Here is a 25,389-nt window from a genome sequence, read left to right as displayed (position 1 = left end):
TGCTCTGTCTCTCTCTGTCTCAAAAATAAATAAACGTTAAGAGACACACTTTAAATATTTTATTTTTAATTTTACTTGAGAGAGAGAGAGGGAGAGAGAATGAACAGGGGAGGTGCAGACAGAGAGGGAGAAAGAAAATCGTAAGCAGGCTCCAAGCTCAGTGCACAGCCCAACATGGGGTTCAATCTCATGACTCTGAGTCATGACCTGAGCTGAAATCAAGAGTCAGACACTCAAGAAACTGAGCTACCCAAGGGCACTCTTGTAGGTGCCCCTACAGGAGTCACACTTTAGATTCAAAGAAACAAATGAGTTGATAGTAAAAGAATGGAAAAAATTAAGCAGCAATCAGAGAAGAGCAGCAGTGGTTATGCTAATATCAGACAAAATAGACATTAAAACAAAAATCTATTCTAGAAACAAAAGGACATTTTATAATGACATAACAATTAAAAATACATATAAGACATATTTCAAGAAGACATAACAATTACAAACATGCGTACACTTAACAGAGCTCCAAAATACATGAAGCAAAAAAAGACAGCCATCTCTCCAAAGATAAACAAATGGCCAACAAACTCATGAAAAATGTTCAACATCATTAGCCATTATGGAAATATAAATCAAAACCATAATGAGATACCTCTTCGTATCTGCTATGATGACTACAATCAAAAATATAAGACTAAACCAAGTGTTGGGGAGCACGACAAAAAAATTGGAACCCTCACACTTTGCTGACGGAAATATATTGAAGGCACAGCCACTGTGGAAAAAAGTCCAGCAGTTTATGAAAAAAACTAAACAGAGTTAGTATAAGATTCATCAATTCCTGGGTATACATCCAAGAGTGCTGAAAACATATGGCAACCCCAAAATACATACAAGAGTATAGCAGCATTATTCACTATAGCCACATAGATACACAATAGCCACAAAATCGATACAATCCAAATGTCCATCAACTTAAGAATGGATTAGCAAAATGTAGTATACCCATACAGCGGAATATTATCTGACCATAAAAATAAAGCACTGACAGATGCTACATGAATGAACCTTACAAACACGCTAAGAAGCCAGACACAAAAGGCCACATATTGTATGATTGATTCCATTTATATAAATGTCAGAAAATCAACTAGTGGTATCCAGGGCCTCAAGGAAGAGGGAGAATGAGGAATGACAGCTCACAAGTATGGGATTTCTTTATAGGGTGCTGAAAATGCTCTGCAATTAGTGGTGACTGTTTTACAACTTTGTGAATATGTTAAAATTCACTGAATTTACACTTTATTTTTTTACTTTTTATTTGAGAAAGAGGGTGAGCACAAGTGGGGAAGAAGGGCAGAGGGATACAGAGAGAGAATCTTAAGAAGTCTCCACACTGAGCGTAGAGCTCTATCGGCATGGGGCTCGATCCCACAACTCTGGGATCGTGACCTGAGCCAAAATCAAGAGTCAGATATTCAACCGACTGAGTCATCCAGGCATCTGTAATTTTACACTTTAAATGGGTGCATTTTATATATGTGGATTGTATCTTAATTTTTTTTAATTTAAAGATTCATGATAAAAGCGAAATGATATAAAAAGGTATACCATGCATTCACTAGTCATAATAAAGCTGGAGTGATAGTCTTTTTTTAAAAATGGTATTGATTTTGGGACAGATATAGAGAGCAAGTCGGGGAGGGGCAGAGAGAAAGGAAGACAGAATCCCAAACAAGCCCTGTGCTATAGGCACAGAGCCCCAGGCAGGGCTTGAACTCACAAACCATGAGATCGTGATGCTTCACTGAATGAGCCATCCAGGCGCCCCAGTAACAGCCTTAATGTGACATAAAGTAGACTTCAGAAAAAGAGAAAGATTACCAAGGTTAAAGTGAAACATTACATACTGATTAAAAAATTTGATTTATCAAGAAGATATAACAAAATTAAATGTGTAAGCAATTAATAATACAGTATCAAAGTAAAGGAAGTAAAAAGTACAGTATATAACTGAATTTCAATACCTTACTCTCAGTAACTGATAAAATAAGCAGTCAAAAAAATCATTAAAGGGGCGGCTGGGTGGTTCAGGCAGTTAAGTGTTTGACATCAGCTCAGGTCATGACCTCAAGAGTCTGAGCCCCACATGGGGCTCTGGGATGACAGCACAGACTCTGTTTTGGATACCTGGTCTCTCTCTCTCCCTCCACACCCCACTCCTCAATCATGCTATCTCTCAAAAATAAACATTTTAAAAAGTTTTTGAAAAGATCATTAGGGGTGCCTAACCAGCTCAGTCGGTTGAGCATCCGACTTCGGCTCAGGTCATGATCTTGCATTCATAGGTACAAGCCTCTCATCACGCTCTGTACTGACAGCTCAGAGCCTAGAGCCTGCTTCCTCTCCCTCTCTCTCTGCCCCTCCCTTGCTAGTGCTCTATCTCTGTCTCTCAAAAAATAAAATAAAACGTCAAAAAAAATTTTTTTAGTTAAAAAAAAAGATCATTAAAGGTATAGAAAATGTGAATAACATTCAAGTAATTTGACCTAGTGACGTTTACTTAATATTCCAGCCAACAGCAAAAGGATACACATTTTTTTCCAAGTGCACATGAAAACATTCATCAAGAAAGAGGATATTGTGAGCCATATAAATCTCAATAAACATAAAATGACTGAAATCATGCAGATTATTTTCTGTAACCCCATTAAACTGGAAATAAATAAGAGGAAAAATATCTGGAAAAAATCTGAATATTTGGAAATCAAACAACATATTCCTAAATCACTTCTATGAGTCAGAGAAGAAATTATAAGACAAATTAAAAAATACTTTGAACTGCATGAAAATGAAAAGACAAACATAAAAATGTGTTAGATATAATTAAATCACTTCTAAAAAGTGTATTATAGCTTTAATCTCAAAATTTCCTTCGGTTCTTCTTCTGCAGAAAAAGCATTTGACACAATTAAGCCCCATTTATGATGAAAGCTCTAGCAAACTAAGAACTGAAGGAAATTTCTTCAATTGATAAAGAATATGAAAAAGCCTGAATTTGATGCCACACATAATGTTGAAAAACTGAATGCTTCCCCAATATCAGCAAAAAGGTTAGTATGTCCATGCTCAACACTTCTATTCAGCAGTGTACAATAAATAGGTCCTGGCCAGTGCAAAAAGACAAGAAAAAGAAATTTTAAAATAAAAGAAATAAGGGGCAGCTGGGTGGCTCACTTGGTTGAGCATCTGACTTCAGTTCAGGTCATGATCTCGCAGTTCGCGAGTTCGAGCCCCACACCAGGCTCTGTGCTGACAGCTCAGAGCCTGGAGCCTGCTTTGGATTCTGTGTCTCCCTCTCTCTACCCCTTCCTTGCTCATGCTCTGTCTTTCTCTCTCTGTCTCCCAAAGATGAATAAATGTTAAAAAAATATAATAATTAAAAAATAAAAATTAAAAAAAGAAAAGAAATAAAAGGTACACGGATTGAAAAGTAAAAAGTGAAACAGTATTTGTAGACCACCTAACTGTAGTCTACAATCTACAAATAAACTACTAGAAATAAGGAAGGAATCTGATGTCACAGGATAGAAGTTCAATATGCAAAAATCAACGTTATTTCTCTGTACCAGCAACACTTACAAAATGAAATTTTTTAAAACAGCATTTACAATTTGATAATAAAGTATATTTTAAAAATTAAAAATAAATTTAAAAAACAGCATTTACAATAACATTAAAACCTTAAGTATGTAGTACTTAGGTATAAATTTAACAAAGTATGTGTGAGGAATGTCTACTGAAAAAGTTCATACCGTGGAGAGAGAGAAAGATTTCAAACATTCAAATTACAGTAAAACCTTGGATTAAGAGTAACTTGCTCTACAAGTGTTCTTCAAGATAAGCAAACATTTATTATAAATTCTAAGTTGACAAACGAGCCATGTTTGTATTTACAATACAAGTAGTACATGATGTTGAATGTCACATGATCACAACTGGGTCAACGGTTCATCTCTCTCTCTCTCTCTCTCTCTCTCTCTCTCAGTCTCTCTCATTACGGGATTATGGGTGATCGTCTCCCATGCTCAAATGCTCAGTCTCAGGCTGCAGTGTTGGGCAGAAATCAGTGATTTTTCAGAACACTGGAAGATGCCCACAACTGGCACTAGTGTATTATTTGTCACTTCAAAGAACCTATGGACAGTCCTTTGCTTTTCCATACAAGAGTAAAGTGAGGAATGCTTTGCTTCATTCTAGGTCAGGCTGCTTACAGATATAGACCCCCTTTCCTCTGCTGCCTTATTGCCAGTTTCATTAAATATGGTATATGACAAGAGTTTATTAATGCTGTACTGTAGTTAACATTCATGCAAGCATATACAATGGCCCCCCATATACAATGGCAGGAAAAGATTTCATTAAGCCAACAGATAGCAGTGACTCCATTAGTGATAGTGAAAGTCATCTTACAGAGTGACCCTCCTCTCTCGTCTCCCTCACACCAGCCATGAAGGTTTTCAAAGGTAACTGCAGGTTAATTTCTTTATTTTTCTTTATATTTTGTATTTTCTTTATTATTTTGTATTATATTACAGCATTGTAATCATTTCTATATGAATATTTTTGGAATGTGGAACGAATCATCTAAGTTTCCATTATTTCTTATGGGGAAATTCGCTTTGACATACAAGTGCTTTGGATTACAAGCATGTTTCCAGAACAAATTATGCTCACAAACCAAGAGTTTACTATATATTGTGATAGAAGTCATGATAGTGGTTACCTTTGGGAGAGGAGGTGACAGGAGGAATGGCTGAGAGGGATGGAGCACAAGGGCACAATCTGGGGTGCTGATGATATTCTAATTATTGATCCAGGTGGTAATTACACACATAGGATTTGTGCACTTGCTGAACATAGAGTTCCATAAACAGTTAACTTAAAAAAATCAATAGCATTCTTTGTTTACCAGTGACAAAGAAGAAAAGAAAAGAAAAGAAAAGAAAAGAAAAGAAAAGAAAAGAAAAGAGAAAAGAAAAGAAAAAGCTATTGCTAAAGACAGGAAAAACAAAGTAAAAAAGTTCAACTAGAAGATCTTTGAAATTTACATTACATATAACCAATAGGCTACTATCCAAGATATATTCAACAAGATGGAAAAAAAAGAAAAAAACCTCTGGGATTGCTAAAGGCAAAGGATATAAACTGGCTATTCACAGAAAATGAAAACGCTGGGATTGGAGGTTGGAGTTATACAACTGTAATCCAAGAAATGCCTAGAACCATCAGAAACTGGAAGAACAACCTTCCCCCAACCCCACCTCCACTTCCAGATCCTTCTGAAGGAGTACTGGGCCCTGCTGATAATTTTATTTTGGACTTCTGCCCTCCAGAAATGTGAGCAATGTGAAGACAAACTTGGCTTAAGACACCAAGTTTGTGGACATGTGTTATAGCACCCTATGAAACTAACACAATTTCCTGAGCCCCCATAGTTCCATTTCTAAATCTAGTGCCTAGAGCACTGGGCCTGTATCTGTAAGATTCAAAACGCTCCTGGGGCGTCTGGGGGACTCAGTCAGTTGGGCGTCTGACTTCGGCTCAGGTCATGATCTCACAGTTGGTGAGTTCAAGCCCCACGTCTGGCTCTGTGCTGACAGCTCGGAGACTGGAGCCTGCTTCAGATTCTGTGTCTCCTTTTCTCTCTGCCCCTCCTCTGCTCATGCTCTGTCTCTCTCTCAGTCAAAAATAAATAAACATTAAGAAAAAAATTATTAAAGATTCAAAACCCTCCTGTGCAACACTGTGCAATTTACCTATACGTGTGACTAAAAAAATAAACCAATGCCCTAACTGAAAAAAAAAAAAATTATATGTATAGAAAAATAATTTATAATAAAATATCTATTTCTACATGTCAATACTCAGGCAGGACTAAGCTAGAAAATATAATATTTACACCTATACACTGAGTCTACATAATACGGACAGTTTCAAAAGCAGAATGATAGGCGCCCATGTTGGCAACTCAAACACAAGCAGTGCTGCCGTTGGTGCCTTGATTTTCCAAAAAAAGTAAACTCTTCACAGAGTTCCAAACAAAACAAAGTACACTCTCTTCAATTTACACTACAATTGTATTCCTGGAAAATTCACTGTATTTTACCACCTTTCAAAAAAAAAAGAAAAAAGATTTTGTGTTTATACATAAAACAAAGTTAGATTCTTAACTTCCAATAATTATATACAGGTTTTCATCTACATATTCAATAGGACATTCAAGTCATGCAGAATACTAGACAATGAACACCAACAGGACCCCCCAACTACTAAGGCAAACAAAGGTAGCCCAACAAATTTCACTGGCATTTAAAAGTCTATCAATAATAGACGGAGGGGCGCTTGGGTGGCTCACTCGGTTGGGCGTCCAACTTCTACTCAGGTCATGATCTCGCGGTTTGTGAGTTCGAGCCCTGCATCAGGTTCTGTGCTGACAGCTCAGAGTCTGGAGCCTGCTAAGGATTCTGTGTCTCCCTCTTCCTCTCTGCCCCTCCCCCACTCACACTCTGTCTCTCTCTCCTTCAAAAATAAATAAACATTAAAAAAAAATTAAAAATAATAATAGATGGAAAAAAGACAGTCTCTTCAGCAAATGATGTTGGGAAAACTGGACGGCGACACACAGAAGAATGAACCTGGACCACTTTCTTACACCATACACAAAAATAAACTCAAAATGGATGAAAGACCTAAATGTAAGACAGGAAGCCATCAAAATCCTAGAGGAGAAAACAGGCAACAATCTCTCTGACCTCAGCTGCAGCAACTTCTTACTTGACATGTCTCCAGAAGCCAGGGAAACAAAAGCAAAAATAAACTATTGGGATCTCATCAAGATAAAAAGCTTCTGCACAGTGAAGGAAACAATCAGCAAAACTAAAAGGCAACCAACAGAATGGGAAAAGATCTTTGCAAATGACACATCAGATAAAGGGTTAGTATCCAAAATCTATAAAGAACTTATCAAACTCAACACCCAAAAAACAAACAATCCAATGAAGGAATGGGTAAAAGACATGAATAGACACTTTCCCACAAAAGACATCCAGGTGGCTAACAGACACATGGAAAGATGCTCAACATCACTCATCACCAGGGAAATACAAATCAAAACCACAATGAGATACCACCTCACACCTTTCACAATGGCTAAAATTAACACCTCAGGCAACAACAGATGTTGGCAAGGATGCTAAGAGGAACACTTTTGCACTGCTGGTGGGAATGCAAATTGGTGCAGTTACTCTGGAAAACAGTATGGAGGTTCCTCAAAAAATTAAAAATAGAATTATCCTATAGCCCAGCAATTGCACTACTAGGTATTTATCCAAAGGATACGGTTTCGAAGGGGCACATGCACCCCAATGTTTATAGCAGCACTATCGACAATAGCCAAAGTATGGAAAGAGCCCAAATGTCCATCGACTGATGAATGGATAAAGAAAATGTGATATATATCACACATACACACACACACACACACACACACACACACACACACACACACACAATGGAATATTATTCAGTGATCAAAAAGAATGAAATCTTGCCATTTGCAACTACATGGCTGGAACTAGCACTAGCATGTATTATGCTAAGCTAAGTAAGTCAGAGTCAGTCAGAGAAAGACAAATTATCATATGATTTCACTCATATGTGGAATTTAGATACAAACCAGATGAACATAAGGAAGGGAAGCAAAAATAATAAAATTTTTTTAAAAATTTTTAAAAAATAATAAAATTTTAAAAAAATTTTTAAAAAATAAAAGACTCTTAAATACAGAGAACAAACTGAGGGTTGCTGGGGGGGGGGTGGTTGTTGGGTGTGGGGAAGGGGTAAATGGGTGAGGGGCTAAATTAAGGAGGACACTTGTTGTGATGAGCACTGGGTGTTATATGTAAGTGATGAATCACTAAATTCTATTCCTGAAATTATCAAAAATGAATAAACATTAAATTAACTGATTAATAAAATTTATTAATTCGTTTATTTACTTAAAAATTTTTTAATGTTTATTTATTTTTGAGAGAGAGAGAGAGAAAGACAGAATGTGAAATGGGGAGGGACAGAGAGAGAGAGGGAGACACAGAATCCAAAGCAGGCTCCAGGCTCCAAGTTGTCAACACAGAGCCCAATGGGGGCTTGAACCCATGAGCTACAAGATCATCACCTGAGCCGAAGTCGGACGCTTTATCAACTGAGCCACCCAGGCGCCCAATAATAAAATTTTTAAAATTCTATTAATAAAGGAATAAAAATTAATCACCATCATAAAAATAAACAGTATTATATAGCAATTAAGGAAATGAACTTGACCTGAAAGAATCAACACTGACAAATTTTAAAAACTGAACTGGAAAAAACAGGTATGCAGGATACATAGTAAAATACCATTTGTGTAAAGTTTTAAAACAAAACAATAGTATAAGTAGCACACAGACATACACAAATATATAGTAAAAGTACAAAACCAGAATGAAAAGAATATGCTCCAACTTCAGGATATTGATTACATTACCTTTAGGAAGGGAAGGAGAAAAACAGGAGTCAGAAAGATATACAAAGGGGGCCTTAACTATATCTGTAACATTTTATTTCTTAAAAATGAAATCTGCAGCAAACATGTAAAATGTAGCATTTGTTAAATCAGGGTGTGGAGAGGGTGGAATCATAGTATTCAGTTTTATTTTTCCTGTAAGTTTGAAGTATTTCTTACTTAAAGTTTTTAAAAGTCTATATTCCAGGGAAATTTCCCCCAACTGTAGCACAATTGTGAGACACCACTCCACAGAAACTTAGATGAGGATGACAAATGTTTAGATAAGTAGCGATTGAGAAGGAAGGACCCAAATCTGTTTGCCCCAATGTCCTCTATAATTTGAGTGCGGTAAAGAGGTGAAGAGAATACAGAGAAGAAATATATATATAATATATAATATATAATATAGATATATATATAATATCTATATTATATATAATATAGATATATATATAAATCTATATTATATATAATATAGATATATATATAATATCTATATTATATATAATATATAAACTAACCCCAAACTGACACTATTCACGTAAAGCAAACTGGCTGGTTTCACTGCCCAGGCATTGGGCTTTATTTTTCACTCTCCAATTTCTTCCCTTCTCCCAAATAATCTCATGAAAATTGAACTACTAAATAACAAAAAGAAGGTAGGCAGAAGCAGCAGCACAAATACTTCCTATATCATAGAAAGGATGTTTCAACTATTAAAAATGTAACTGGTGGGAAATAGAATTATTTTGCTGTTCTTTAAAAACGAGTTACTTGGCCTATTATACCATTCTCCAAAAATTCATTGAGAAAAGTCACACTTTCTTTCCAGCAATATATTTTCTCTCTAGTCATACGGCTCTGTGGAGCAACATAAGATGTGTTATACACCAAAACCTTTCATGTTTACTATATTCTTGCTCTCATATTACCACCGTATTAAACATGAGGTTGCTACTAATACAAGACTGCAGCAAAAAAAACACTTGTGGAGGAGGTGGGGGAAGAGGAGAATGTAGTTTCACACTTTCAAAAGACAAGGAAAGATAAAACATCTGATTTCCAGTTTATAGGATCTGGGAACAAATTAAATGTCACCACAAAAGGAAACAATTCAGACAATAACACAACATGGGATATTCAATATCTGAGTATGGGCTCTTCAAAAGGTAATGTGCACAGAAAGATTTTTACAAGAATGAATGTTCATAGACTTATCCATGACAATCACCACCTGGTAACAATCCAAATAATCATCAGTAAAAAGAATGGCTAAAAAATGTTGCAGTATACACATACAATAGAATACAACTCCTCAATATAAAGGAACAAACTACTGATACACACAGTCACATGGATGAATCTCAAAAATATGCTGAGCAAAAGAAGCCAGACACAAAATTTACAAACTATATGGCTCCATTTAATATGAAGTTCACGTACTGGCAAACTCATCTATAGTAACAGAAATCAGAATAGTAGTTCCCTCTGCAGGGGGCTTGACAGGCACAAGGGAATTTCATGGCTTGATAGAAGTATTCTAAATCTTGACCCAAGTATGATTACATGAGTGTATACATTTATCTAAATCCACTAGAGGGGAAGAAAGGAAAGATCATGGGGAATGAAAAAGTAGAACAGTTCTATACTAAAATGGACTTAAAAGACCTAACAACCAAATGTAACATGTAAACCTTGATTGGATGCCGGTTTTTAAAAATTAACTATGCAAGTTATTTTTGGGACAACTGGGAAGACTTGAATATGGGCTAGATATTAAGAAATTGTCACTCATTGTTTTAGGTGTGATAGATAATAGCATGGTGGTTATGCAGAACAACGTCCTTGTTTTTAGAAGATGTTGAAGTGAATAGGAGTGGCGTACCATGATACCAACAATTTACTTCCAAATTTTCAGCAAAAGAGCCACATTTATTTTATACATACACACACATACGTACAGATAAATCAAATTAATGTTCATAGGTCGTGGCATAGGTTTTCATTGTACTATTCTTTCAACTACCCTGTATTCTTGAAAAATGTCAATAAAAAGCTGGAAAGTAAAGATGACAACTTTTATAGATAACAGAGTGATCTCTGAGATATATCACATGAAGGAAAAAAAGCAAATGTGCAGAATAGTTTAAATAATATGCTACCTACTATATTAAGAAAAGAACCAAAGAAAAAAATATATGTGAGGGGAATGGTATGTGTGTATGTGTATATGTACGTGTATCTGTTTGGTTATATTATAAAAGGAGATACTAGAAGAATAAATCTGAAACCAGTAAAAATGATTACCTACAGCAGATGAGTATGGATGGGAAGTAGGTTTGAGGAGACAGGGCTGGATGTGAAACTGCTCTGAGTATATCGTTTTATGGGTCTTGACTTTTATACCATGTAAACATAAAAAATTAAGTTGAATAGAAGAAATTAAAATGTAAAAGATGTTAAAAATATCTCTGGTCATATAATTCATCTATTCAATCAAAGCCAAATTAATCAAGCTTAACTTGAATGGTTGCTAATGATCATTTTTGCTCGTTCTGAGCATCAGAGCTATTTAATAGCTTTTTGCTGGTCAGAAAAATTAGCATCTTGTTGCAGATCTGCCCCTAAATAGTTGTGCAACTGTAAACAAATAACTAGCCATGCTAAGCTTCACCTGTACAAAGGAATAAATCGAATGATATCTGGGATCTTTGGAGCTGTAAAATTCTGTGACTCAAGTGTTTGATGAAAAAAGTTACATAGGGATGTTTCCACCTGCCTAATTTCTTTAGCCTCAATGAACACAAGGTCCGTTATACAGTCATTCACCTCCTGCAGTACAACTAATACCAAGAAAGGGTACTGAAATTAAATATATTTCTGCAACTCCTTCAGGCAGTAATCAGTCACAACAAAGTACTTCCTCCTAAAGATGGGTACTGGCAAAGGAAGGGGAGCAGCAGCCAGTCGGTGGGGCAACTGCACTCGCTGGGCATCTACACCCCATTGGTTAGCAGCAGAGGAAGCAGCAGCCAGTAACAAAGTCTGGTGAAGCTGCACGGCTGAGCGAGCGGTTTAGGAAGCTGGGACGCTTCTTATATTCTTTTGCTAAAGGAATCTTACTTTACAAAAAAGTTGCTCGACTTTGGCAGCTGTGGGATGAAAACATCTGAAGCTAGGGCTGTGGCTTCCCACACAGCAAAGTAAAATCTCTGCAGGCTTAGATAAACCAAGAGTGCCAGAAACTTTCTTTCCCTCCACCCTCTGCCTCACACTTTGCCCTACCCAGGCTTGCCTTCTTTAAGACCTAACAAAAGACCTAGAAGAGTCTTGTGACTTGGAGTTTCAGGGACAGTGTTGCAGAGGGTTCATTCTAATTCAAGGAAGGACAGCCAGGAGAGCAGGGGTGGCCAAGGGTGGGTTAAGTCCAGAGAGAGGCCTGCAGGCAGGGTGTGCAGGGTGTGCAGGAAGCAAGTGGGGAGGACTTCTCCCGGCAGCACTCAGAGGCCTGGTGTTGGATATTTAAAGACACTCACATACACATACCTGCCCCCAGTGTTGCTGGGAGATCAGAGTTGAGACATAAGAGGGCTTAGGAGGGGTGGAAGGAGAGAAAGGGGGCCGAGTGGGGAATTTTGGTTCCAAGCCGCTTGCAGGTCTAAGATGGGGGTATGGAAAGGCTCTCTGGGATTTCCTCTAAAAGAGACAAGCTGGAGCTTTCATCTGAAGACGAAAACGAGAGGACTCTGTAAAGAATGAAGAGGAAGTAGTTTTAAAACCTGCGGAAGGGTCTTCCGAGATGATTAAAAGGGATGGAGTTTTCTCATACCATGGAGAGATCCAACCCCTTCCCCTGAGGAAGCACAAGGGGGTTCAATGCCTCAGCTGGATTTCCACAGGATCCTCTCGAGCCAATCTGGAGAGTGACTGGGGGTGGGGTTGCTGCTCCTCTCCAGCAAGTTCACAGAGTGAGCAGTTTCTCTGTTAAAAGCTGTTGCGTTTCTTGGCGTGACAGGAAGGATAAGGGATAAGGGATCCCTCTCACAGCCAGGAGGGTCCTGAAATGATTTCTGAGGACAAGGCAGGGTGCTTTGTGCAGTGCTGACACAGTTCGGTTGCTGGGTGTGAGGATTCCACACTGAAGACTGACAGTAAAGGCCCCTTCACGAATCGGAAGCTTGAAATCTGTCCGAAAGAACCTGCCCGCCGTGATTTGAGAGGAAACGTACCCCCTTGGAGACTGGGAAGAGAGGGGGCCAGTAATACTCTTTCTACGAGAAGAGGAATGTAAAGAGAAGCCTACCACCCGATTCACTGGAAAGTTAGGGGCAGGGCGAGGAGGCCTTTGGAAGAGGAAGTGGTTTGTAAATGATCTGAAGGAACCCCAACTGGAAGCTGGGATACAGCGAGGAGAACGGAGGTGGGGGTGGGGACGGTCAGAGCTCTGCGTGGCTGGAGTGGGAGGGCGTTCAGGATTTTGCAGAGGGAGGAGACCCAGGGGCCACGGGTCAAGGCTCCCGAGGGATGATTCACAGGCTAACGTAGCTTTTGAGGTGACTCGGGCTTCAAGGAGATGAACGAGGGAAGCGTCCCCGAGTAAACGCCGGAGACTCGGTGACACTCAGGCGGCGGGGGTTGTGGGGGCGACCGGTACTCACGGAGCGGATCTCCAGCGCCAGAGCGCATTGCAGCGCCTTCACCTTCGGCATCCGCGCGGGGTGGGGCGGCGGGGACGGACCCCGGCCGCGGGCCCGAGTGAGGCGAGGAGACGCGGGGCGGGGCGGGGACGGGGAGGAGACGAGGTGGCGGCGGTGGCAGCTGTGGCCCCCAGGCCGGGGCCCGCGGTCCAGCCTGGGTCCCGCCGGAGCAGAAGCTGTGCGCGGGGCGTAGACTCGTTGTCATGGCAGCCAAGAGGGGCGGGGCCGGAAGAGAGGCCGGAGGGGGACGCGCGGGAGCCGCCACTCCTCGGCGAGCGGCTGGGGGCGGGGCTCGGAGAACGCCTGAGGCGGGGCCACGCGAGGGGGCGTGGCTTCCGAAGGAGTGGGGTGGGGCGGGGCTGTTCTATGACATCAAAAGATGGGCGCATAGCTGGACAAAAGTGAGAATAGCCTGGGGTTTGTGTAGTGGGACAGTGCCGAGGTCAGGGAGCTGGACTCAGGAGCCCTGAGTTCCAACGTGGCGATGACACGTTGGGCAACTGGAGTCCCAGTGAGGCCTCAGTTTCCACAACTGTAAAAGAATAATAATTAATGTTGGTTTTCTTTTTTTTTTTTTAATGTTGGTTTTCTATTTGAATTTCACAGTACAGTTTACAAAGCCAGCATGAGGAAATTGAGGATTAGAGAAGAGGCTTGCCCAAGTTGAAGAGAGAACCAGGACTGGAACTCAGGACCTTTCATGTAAAACCCCAATTGCGTCCCTGACAATTGGGGCTTGAATCAGATCATCATGTTCCTCTTCCTAGACTCCTACTCTATGATTCTATTAGTGCATCCCCCTCTCTCTTCAAGGTTCCCTAATCCACTGTGTATGCTTAAATTGAACTGTCAATGCAGGGCCAACAATAAATCCAGTTGGGAAGGGCTTGGGCCATAAACCATCAAAGATTAAAAGAACCGAAGAGATTGGCCCAATCCAGTCATTTTAAAAATCATTTTTAGGGGCGCCTGGGTGGCGCAGTCGGTTAAGCCTCCGACTTCAGCCAGGTCACGATCTCGAGGTCCGGAAGTTCGAGCCCCGCCAGGCTCTGGGCTGATGGCTCGGAGCCTGGAGCCTGCTTCCAATTCTGTGTCTCCCTCTCTCTCTGCCCCTCCCCCGTTCATGCTCTGTCTCTCTCTGTCCCAAAAATAAATAAAAAACGTTGAAAAAAATTTTTTTAAAAAATAAAAAATAAAAAATAAAAAAAAAATCATTTTTAGTGTGAAATATATTACACATACAGAAATGTATAAAACACGTTCATCTTAAACAATAAAGCAAATCACTGTGCAACTAGTACCTAGATTAAGAAATAAAACATTACTAGAACCTTAGAAATGCCCCCAACCATTGCATTGCCTTCCCTGCCCTGGAAGTAACTGCTACCCTGACTTTTGTTACAATAATTCCCTTCTCTTTCTAAGTACTTTTGCTATTCAAGTATGCATTCCTAAACTAGACATTTTTGTTTCCTGTTATTGATGCTTTATCAGTGAAATTACCACTACTCGTGTTTTCCTGTGACTTGCTTCTGTCATTTACTATTATGTTGTGAGACTCACCCAATATTGATGCTGTATAGCAGATTTTTTCCATTGTTGGCTAGTACTCCAATATATGAATATTTATTTATTTATTTATTCTTTTAACTATTGATGGTCACTTGCACTGATTCCATTTTTAGCTATTATTCACGTGTTGTTATGAACATTCTAATACATGTCTACTAGAGCACATGCATGCTCCAGTGGGAGTGGATTGACTCGGTATTAGGTTTTGCACATGGGATTGTAATTAGTGATGCCACACCGTTTTCCAAAGTAGTTGTACCAATTTATGTTCCTGCCGAGAGTGTATAAGAGTTCTTATTTTCCCACATCTTCACCAACATTGTTTAGGTGTTTAATGTTTGTATATTTGGGTGTATGTAGTCCAAGTATCTCATTGTGGATTTACTTTGCATCTCTTCTTACTATTGAGATTCAGCATCTTTTCATGGTTTTATTAGTCTTGCCATGTTCTCTTCGTGAACTGCCTACTAGTTCTCTTGCTATTTTATTAGATGGTCTCTCACTCACTCTCTCTTGCTTTTTTGCTCTCTCTGTCTCTCTCTTTCTCACTGATTTATAGGAGTTCTTTATATATCCTGGATGCTAATTCTTCATCTATATTACATGTGTTACAAATATCTTCCCCAGTTTGTGCTTAAGTTTTTAAATTTTCCATATAGGGTGTGATGAACAGAAGAGAAACTACATCAAGGAGTATGAATATTCTTAGTTTGACCAAATAATTCCAAGTTGCTATCCAGAATGCCACACCAGTCTACACTCCCACCATCCAGTGAATCTTCCATTTCAGTTAACATATTATTCAGTTCTAAAATTTCCATGTTGTCTTTTTCATTAGTTTTCACATGACTGCTGAGATTCCCTATTTGTTTGCTCATTAGGGCTCTATTTTCCTATGCCCTTTGACTACATCTTTATTTCTTTGAAAATATTTACAATAGCTGCCTTAAAGTCTGTATATGTTATATCCAACATCTGTGCCATTTCTGCTTCTCCTAACTACATGTTTTCATAACTATACACTGTATTTTCCTGTTTCTTTCTATGTCTAGTGCTTTTTATTATTGAATACTAGATATTTAATAATGCCCTATAAGAACATGGATTCTATGATCTTTCTCTAAAGGCTATTGATTCTTATTTTAGTAGGCAGTTTAATTATGGGGTGATTACCTCAAACTTGTGCAGACTTAGTGATATACTTTGCTAGTGCAGATATGTGGAAAGCCCAAGACGTTCTTAAAGCCCATCTACCTTGGTAGGTCTCAACTTCCAAACTCTGTCTCTCCCAAACTTTGTCAGCCTTCGTTGTAGACTTTGTTAACGTGAGTCTAGTGCAGGCCTAACTATAGGATATGCTTCTTTCTGCTAGAGTGCAGACTTTCTGATGTATCAGCTGGATTCCAGGAGTGTTATACAAAGTGTTAAAAAGATCTCTCCACAGTGGAATGTTCAGCACTCCAATGTCCCCAGTACTGTCTGATCCCAAGCATCTCTGTTCTGCTCCCAACCCTAAAGCAGCTGCTGACTGGCATGTCTCTGGTCATCTCATCCTGTGTATGTAAAGCTCACCCCTCAGCCTTGAAGTTTTGGGGAAACACCTCATAGGTTTCTGGGCTCTCTCTGCACAGTGCCTGTCTTTGTCAGTTTGGGCTGCTATAACAGAACACCATAGCCACCACAGTGCCTTATAAACAATAGAAATTTATTTCTTACAGTTCTGGAAGCTGGAAGTCAAGATCAGGGTGCCAGCACACTTGAGTTCTGGTGAGAGCCCTCTTCTGAGCTGCAGATGGCCCTTTTCTCATTTTATCCTCACAAAGTGAAGAGGGTGAGAAAGCTCTCTGGGGTGTCTCTTATAAGAACACTAATTTCATGAGAGCTCCACCTTCATGACCTAATTACCAACCCAAGGCCCCACCTACAGCTACCACCACCTTGGGGGGTAGGATTCCAACATATGAATTTGGAAGGGACACGAACAGTCAGTCTATAGCAACTAATTTAAAGATGTTCTCCCTCCATTATAGCCTTCAAGTTTCAGCCTCATACAAAAATTCAGCTGCCCATTTCTAAACCCCAAGCATGAAATTTTGGGTAAAAATTCTAATTGGCCTGAATGGCAGCATTGTGAATGGCATCACTATAATTAATGATGTCCCAGGAAGATTTATAATCACAGGTTACAGATAAAACAGAAATAGTACGCTTCTGCACTTCCCCTCCTTTTATCCTTTACTAATTTTATGGGAAATAAGTCCAATAAAAAAATATAAGCTCTTAATCTTTCCCAGAAATCCTACCTCATTTGATGAATACTTTGAAGGAATAAATTAGAGTCTTTTTTTTTCTTTTATACAGTCTACTTTGCATTTATGAAGTGAGGATGGTAACTCAGGCTCCCTGGCCAAATGGTCAGAAGGTTAGAAGCCTTTTTAAAGACTTCTATTGTCTTTCCTTCATGTTCAGTCTCCATAAGGTAATTGATTTCCAACAAAGTCAGTGTCTTCATTAGTCATAAGACTATTAACAATAATAACAGCCACAGTAACCATTCAGTGACAGTTCATTATATATCAGGCATTGTACAAGGTACTTTAAGTAGATAATTATACACCTTACACATCTCTACAAGCAAAGTATTGGTATCCCCATTCAATAAATGAGGAAACAAGGTCACAGTAAATTAATGTGCCCACACTCACCCAGATAGTACCTGGCACAGCAGGAACTTGAACCTAAGTCTGCTCTTCTCCTGCTATAAAATGCTGCCTCTCGTTATTTATTGTTTTGATATTATCAGTAACAAGATACCAATCGGTTTAAGAAACAATACAACCCAATAAATATAATAGCAATAATTGTTATATTAATAGAGGTTTTATATAATATGTCATTATCTTGCATTTGAAAAGATATTTCTGTTCCTGAAAGCATGTTTCTGTCATTTAAATTGATTCTCAGGATGATTCTATATATTTTAAAGTGCAACTATTTCTAAACTTCTAACACTTGACGGTGGACTTGTCACTGAGAATGGTATGGAAAGTTTAAGAGAAATAAGACTTTAAAAATCTCTGATATAGTTTGAAATAAAAACATAAAGCAGGAATCACCCTATAATAAGACTTTTTTTATATTGGGTAAACTATAATTAAAAAAAAGAATTTTCTTTTATGAATTGTACCTCTTGGAAAAATGTTCGAGCTTGAAATGTACTATGTAACTCAAATAACACATACCCAGAAGACCATTTTGTTTTATTAATTTTGTCTCTCTATGTATGATATGCTAGTCCAGTCAATAATAACTAGGTCTCCATTCTTCTGATTGAGTCTTAGAAAGTAACAAGTGAGGAATCATTTCCCATTTCTTGTATAACATCTTTATGGAATATGGATGTGTAATAGGCCAGCTCGCTGGGAAGAGGGAGTATGAGGACGTACTATAAAAGTTCTGAGCCCGGGGCGCCTGGGTGGCGCAGTCGGTTAAGCGTCCGACTTCAGCCGGGTCACGATCTCGCGGTCTGGGAGTTCGAGCCCCGCGTCAGGCTCTAGGCTGATGGCTCAGAGCCTGGAGCCTGTTTCCGATTCTGTGCCTCCCTCTCTCTCTGCTCCTCCCCCGTTCATGCTCTGTCTCTCTCTGTCCCAAAAATAAATAAACGTTGAAAAAAAAATTAAAAAAAAAATAATAAAAGTTCTGAGCCCTAGTTGCAAACTGGGTCTGCTGGAATTGGGCATTGCTTCTAGCCTGGAGGATGGCCTCCTGAGATTCGACCCTACTGTCTCCATTTCAGGAAAGAAAGGGCCTAGGCCCTCTGCACAAGGCTGCCTAGAGGGCTAGAAGCATTGCAATGACCGTAAGCTACATCCATCCTAGGGAAGAGTTTCTGCATGAAGGGTCCTCTCGTGGTGTTGGAGCCACATAGTTGTGGGAGGAAGGTGATTCCGACGTAGGTACCATTTATTTCTTTCCATAACTAATAAGCTGTAAGCACCTGGAATACTGACTACTTGTGCTAAACTGACCAATGGTCTCCTGAAAATGTCTATATCCGAATTCCCAGAACCTGTGAATCCTATTCTCTATGGCAAAAAAGGATTTTATAGATGTGAACAAGATAATGACCTTGAAATGGGGAGCTTATCCTGGTTTATACAGGTGGCCTTGGTTTAATCACAAGAGAACCAGGAGGAGTCAGCATCAGAAAGAGGGTAACGTGATAATGGAAGCAGAGGGAGAGCGATGATGTGATGCGGGGCCATGAGTCAAAAAATGAGGACAGCCTTGAGAGACTAGGAAAGGCAAGCAATGGATTCTCACCTAGAGACTCCAGAGGAACCAGCCCTGCCAACACCTTGATTTTAGCTCTGTGAGATTCGTTTCAGACTTCTGACCTCCAGGAGATAATTATATTATTATAAGATTATAATTATAATTATTATAAGATAATGAAGTTGTGTGTTAATCCACTAAGTTTGTGGTAATTTGTTACAGCAGCATTGGGAAACTACTTGATCTAGTAAGAATCTGCAGGTGAGTTAGAAGTTAAACAGGCTGATTGTAAGTTTCGTAAACTAGTCCAGAATTAATTTTGCAACAGAAATTACAAATTTAAAAATCATGACACAAATAGTGACCTCAGAGGACTTTTTTTTTTCCTTTCCCCTCAGAGGCCTTCTTAGGTCATGCTCAAGAAATGAACTAGTCCTCTGCAATGTCTGTTGGGGATGGGTTTCTCAGCACACTGATAAGCAGCCCCTTTCAGTCCTTTCTGGGCCACCTGCAAATTTCAACAAAATTAAATTCTAATACCAGTCCTTGAAAATGTATCAGAGCTATTAATTGAGAGTGAGCACAAAAAACATGAGGGCATATTGGCACCAAGTGACTCCTACCCCTGGGTATTCCATTCTGGACATTCTTCCCCAAACAGCTGTGGCTGCCAATGCCTTTGTGCGTCTCCATTTCCCATTGTTGTTTTAGGGAGCAAGAGTGCAGATGAGTTGGGTCTCTCCCCATTTTCTGGACAAAATAGGAAGCCTGAGCCCTATACTGAAGACCCCCTTTGGCATTACTCCTCTCTCAGCTTCAACCCATCAGAACAAGTTTGGCTTCTCATCTCTCCCTCAAAGTTCCAAGACTTTTTAAAAAAAATGTTTATTTATTTATTTTTGAGAGAGAGAGAGAGAGGGTGTGCAAATGGAAGAGGGGCAGAGAGAGAGAGAACCCCAAGCAGCCTCCGTGCTGTCAGTGCAAAGCCCAACGTGGGGCTCCATCCCACGAACCTGTGAGATCATGACCTGAGCTGGTATTAAGAGTTGGACCCTTAAACTGCTGAGCCACCCAGGCACCTTGCCCCTAGGGTCTTTTTAAATAAAGAAAGTAAGAAGTTTTTCTTTAACTGGCTTAACCAACTCTTAGAGAAATCATGGTTGACAACACCTAAAATTAAAAGCATATCTGGTCCCACCCCATACTGATTAAGCAGTAATCAGTATTTGGGAGTGAGGCCTAAGCACCTATAGTTTTAAGATTTTTCCAGGTGTTTATAGTCAGGATTGAGAACCACTGGTTCAAGCCAGCCATGAACAACCTATTCTTGGCCAAATTTTAATCACCAGTATTATTGGCTGAATTGTGTCCCCTAAGATTCATTCATTGAAGTCTTACCCCCCAGTACCTCAAAATGTGACTGTATTTGGAAACAGGATCTTTAAAGAGGTCATTCAGGTTAAATGAAATGATTGGGGTGAGTCCCAATCAATCCAATGACACCTTTATAAAAAGAGGGGATGAGGTGGAGGCACCTGGCTGGCTCAGCCACTTAAGCCTCAAACTCTTGATTTTGGCTCAGGTCATGATTTCACAGTTTGTGAGTTCGAGCCCTGTGTCAGGCTCCACACTGACAGCATGGAGCCTGCTTGGGGTTAACTGTCTCCCTCCCTCTCTGCCCCTCTCCCACTAAACACTTAAAAAGAGAGAGAGAGAGAGAGAGATGAGGACACACACACACACACACAGAAAAGACCAAGCTAACGCAGGGAGAGAAGACGGCCACCTATAAGCTAAGGAGAGAGAGGAGGGCGTCAGAAGAAAGCAACCTTGCTGGTCCTGGGCTTCTAGCCTCCAGAACTGCAAGAAAATAAGTTCCTACAGTTGAAGCCACCCAGTCTGTGATACTTTGTTACGGCCGCCGGAGCCACTTAGTACAATCAGTAAAAAAAATTGATCTCACATCCATTGCACATTTTCATTCTAGAGACACTCATTTTCAGAGCTCTGAACACAAGCATGGGCTGTACTTCTCTTTATTCGAGGGGATAAAAAATCATAATAGCTTTCATCATAAGAAGATATACCCAGGTAAATTGCTTTTACTTGCAAATAACAGAAAACTCAATTATTGATGGCTTAAAAAGTAAAGATTTTTAATTATCCCATATACCCAGACGTCTGGAGGGAGTTGGAGGGAGGGGATGGTGCTGAAGCTCACCTGGTTTGAAAGGCCAGGTCCTTCCTATTGTTCCATTTCACCACTTTTTTTTTTCTTGTGATGCTGATTGTCTTTAGACAATTCCCACCAGGAAAAAATAGAAAGGACAGCACCAACAAACTGGAAAGTCATGCCTGTCCCTTTTTATAGAAAAATAAAAGCTTTCCGGAAGCCTTCCAACAGACCTCTGCTTCTAGGTCACATGACCTCCTGCAGCTATAGAGGAGGCCAGAAGCATAATATTTCACAAATGGGAAAAGGATGTTCATGACTGAGAACCAGTGGTCTCAATCCTAACCAGATTCATCTGGGGAAATTCAAAAACTGTAGATACCTGGGCTTCATTCCCAAGGGTTCTGATTACATATATATGCACGCATGTATACATAGATTCTGACTATTACACATATAATGATTATATTATATACATATGATGTATACACACTATTATACATGTATATTTTCACATACAATAATACACAGTATAAATATACCTTTATTTTATATATATTACATATTTTAATTACATTTAAATATATATGTTAACTATACAGGTGATTCCACTATGCAGCCAGGTTGAAAACCACTGGTGTAGACCACACACGGTTTATACCATGATACCACCTGAAACAAAGCTGGGATGTTGCTCAGCAAGCAAGACAGGAAAAATAATAGGATGAGGATTGACATCTTGTGGCGGCCACAGCTAGAAAGTATTTGCTCATAAAGCCGGGAAGATGCATCTGGATTTGGGCATGTGTGGACACAAGCTTAAAATGAGCAGTGTCCTCTGCTCTCCCCCTTCCTCCTCCACCTCCCTTCCCTCTCCTCTCTCTCCTCCTCACCTTCCTCTCTCTCCATCTCTCAGCCTCCTACTCCATTTATTTCTCCTCTTCCCCTCTTCTCCATCTCTAACACATCTTTATAACCCAGGTTAGATCATTATAACCAGGATTATTTCCTACAAAATCAAAAGCGATTCTCCAGTCATTGGTTGAATGCTTCTGGTAACAGAAATCTCACTGTCTTACACAGAGTTACTGCATTAAGACAGTGGGAGTTATGCTCTGCACTAGGGCACCAGCCTGAAGTAGGGAGCTGGGTTGTGTCAGGTGTCGGCCAGCTAGGAAGAAGCACACTTTTTTCTAATTCACATAAAGATGCCCTATGGGCTAACAGGGGTCCTGGTGTTAGGAGGTTACCCTTCTCACTGTCACATGACTGTGGCTATATGAAGTCCTCTTTTACGATGGGACAAAATCGCCCTCCTCAAAGATTCCATTCAGTGATCCATTTGATGGTTTGGAGCCACTTAGAACACATTTGCTCCCTCCTCTGTGGTCCGCATGGCAGCTCCCTCCTCTGTGGTCCCCATGGCATCTTTTCTCTTCTGGCTTTCTCAGCCTTGGCTCCCCCGGATGTCCTGCTCCAACATGACTCCGACTTCCCTCTGCATTCCCCCTTGCTCATGTTTAGATACACTGTTGAGTGGCCCTCTTATGCTGCAGCGCTGTAACCTGAGCATTGTAAATGGGAGAGTCTGCCTAGAGAAGGGGTGACTTTATTGTCCTTGACAGGGAGAAACAGGATGTGAAAAACAAAATCCTCTATTTGCAGAAATCACCTTGCTGCCGGCCATGACAGAGACAGACATGGGTAGGCACAAGAACAGGCGACAGAGCTTAATGTCACGGAAGCCAAGGGAGAAAAGAATTTCAGCGATAGGGTGATGACCATCAGTGCCCCATGCTGTTATGAGTTGGGTAAGATAAGTACTGAAAGTGCTTAATGGATTTGGAAACCAGTCATCGGTGACCTTCGTTAGATGAGTTTCTCTTAATGGATGGATGGAGAGACACAGCAAGTGCAGAAGAAAAGAGAGTGTGCAGATGGCAGTTAAAGGGGAATACAGTCCAGGAGTTGGTGGTCAGGGGATGGGGAGGGGAATGTGTTCTAAAGGATGGGAGAAGTTTGAATATGGTCACAGGCTGAGCAAAAAGAGGAAGTAGGTAGTTAGAGGCTGAAACCCAGGAGCAGGAAGAGAATTATTGGAGATCTGTTCAGGGGGACTCGGGAGGCAGAGGTGGAGGGATTGGCCTGGAACAGGTAGACTAACACATCTTCCTTAGAGCCTGAGGGAAGGAGAAATAACATGTACACAGAAAAGTGGAAAATTCCTTTGAAATGAAGACACAGAAAGGTTTGGGGAGATGGCTTTTAGACAATGAAGTAATCTCAGTGCTAATATGTCCTTCCATCTCTTTCTATCCTCCCTTCATGGAATATTTATTGAATTCCTGCCACCTAGCATTGTGGACACTGAGAAGAAGACAAAGCCTTCAGACTTTGGACAGAGATGGCTCTGGTCTTCACCTGGTCACTCTCCACCACCAACAGCACCCGGACCCGCACCACACATCAGCCAAAGAGCAGAGAACTCCCTTCCTCACAGCCCACCATTGCCTTTAAATTTTCTGTATGTTCTCAATTTCCTGATCATTTTGTCTAAGCCGCACAGGAGAGCACAGCTCACTTGGGATGGTCAGCTGCAGGAAGAGAAAAAGCAATCAGGGATAAATCAAATGGGGGAGAAATAAATGATCTTAAAGCATTTGGCCTAATTCCTCTTCTGGAAAGAACTGTGTTTGGAAATAATTTTAAGACATCTCTACAGGTATGAACAGGGAAACCTAGAGGACATAAGCAGGAGAGCCTAGTGCAATTGTGAACTGCACACTGGAGTGGAATGAGTCCTGAGGTTTAGGTGTGGGCAGGAGGGAAGTCTGAAAATGCCTCAGATGTGAGAGGGAGAAGTGAGAGTTGAAGGCACCACGAGAAAAAGAAAGGTACATAAGCCCGGAAAAATATCTGAATAAAAAGAAAAACTGAGTTGGAGGTAGGAAGTGAGGTAAGGCCCCTAACTTCCTCGTGACACTTTGTGTGATCATCGTTTGTGTATCTGACTGGCCCAGTGGCTTGTGATCGCCTTGAAGCCCAGAGCCAGGTGTTGGCAATTCTATGCCCACTAGCCATCAGGTTTTGTGGAACCTGAAGCTAATATAATTTGGGGAGGGTCCTTTAAGAATTTATTAATGGAAAATTAAGTAATTTAAAAGTGAATATTTATTTAAAAAGAGGGAACAGAGGTGCCTGGGTGGTTCAGTCAGTTGAGTGACCGACTTCAGCTCAGATCATGATCTCACAGTTCATGGGTTCCAGCCCCACGTTAGGCTCTGGGCTGACAGCTCAGAGCCTGGAGCCGGCTTCGGATTCTGTGTCTCATTCTTTCTCTGCTCCTCCCCACTCGTGCTCTGTCTCTCTCTGTCTCTCAAAAATAAATAAATGTAAAAAAATTAAATTAAATTTAAAAAATCTCAAAATCCAGAAAAATCACATTATATGAACTGCCTGAGATACCGCTATCAATCTTCTTGCATTTCCTATATTTTCTCTGTTTATTTTAGCTTCCCAGCTCCTCATTGGTCATGTCCGGGAGATTTTTCAGGCTCTTTTTTTTTTTTTTTTTTTGGAAACCTTTGTCAAGTTTCTGCCCTAAGAATTCAGGCCATTTTGCATTGCCTTGTGCAGTACTAATCCTTTATACTCTGAACTGACAGTACTCACTGATTTGTTGCCGATGTCTCTGTTGTAGAGGCCTCACACCTTTGGGTCACAGCGCTGGGTGAGTCAGTACTATGGGCAGTAGCAATATTCATGGAAGCCATTCCTTCAACAGAGATGGCTAGCAATAACTGAATTTTACTTGGGAAGTGACTGTGAATCGCAAACAAAACCCACTAAACCCAAACTTCAACATGACTGCCCTTTAGGTGGATGCCCCAAATTCCTGTGGCCGCCATAGGTAAAGGCAAGTGAGGTGGAGGGGAAATTGGAGTGGAAAGAGACCAGGGTCTTCGAAGACCGCTATTAAAATCTCACCCGGGGGGGCGCCTGGGTGGCGCAGTCGGTTAAGCGTCCGACTTCAGCCAGGTCACGATCTCGCGGTCCGGGAGTTCGAGCCCCGA

The 25,389-nt window shown here is 40.4% G+C and overlaps 1 protein-coding gene across 1 annotated transcript in view; it reads right to left on the bottom strand.

The window, feature by feature from the left end:
* The window catches only part of SPATA6 (spermatogenesis associated 6), a 143,941-nt gene extending 130,471 nt beyond the window's left edge, over positions 1-13,470 (bottom strand). The window contains exon 1 of the mRNA XM_047085623.1: positions 13,258-13,470. Coding sequence (XP_046941579.1) covers positions 13,258-13,308 — 51 coding nt within the window. The 5' untranslated portion in view covers positions 13,309-13,470. The remainder of the gene's footprint in view (positions 1-13,257) is intronic.
* Positions 13,471-25,389: the final 11,919 nt, after the last annotated feature.

Source organism: Lynx rufus, unplaced genomic scaffold (assembly GCF_022079265.1).
Source record: "Lynx rufus isolate CCGP_SWC_20201006 ecotype Redwood Valley unplaced genomic scaffold, mLynRuf1.p SCAF_2, whole genome shotgun sequence".
Lineage (NCBI taxonomy): Eukaryota > Metazoa > Chordata > Mammalia > Carnivora > Felidae > Lynx > Lynx rufus.
Note: the sequence above shows the minus strand (reverse complement) of the source record. Positions and strands in the feature narration are given on the sequence as shown.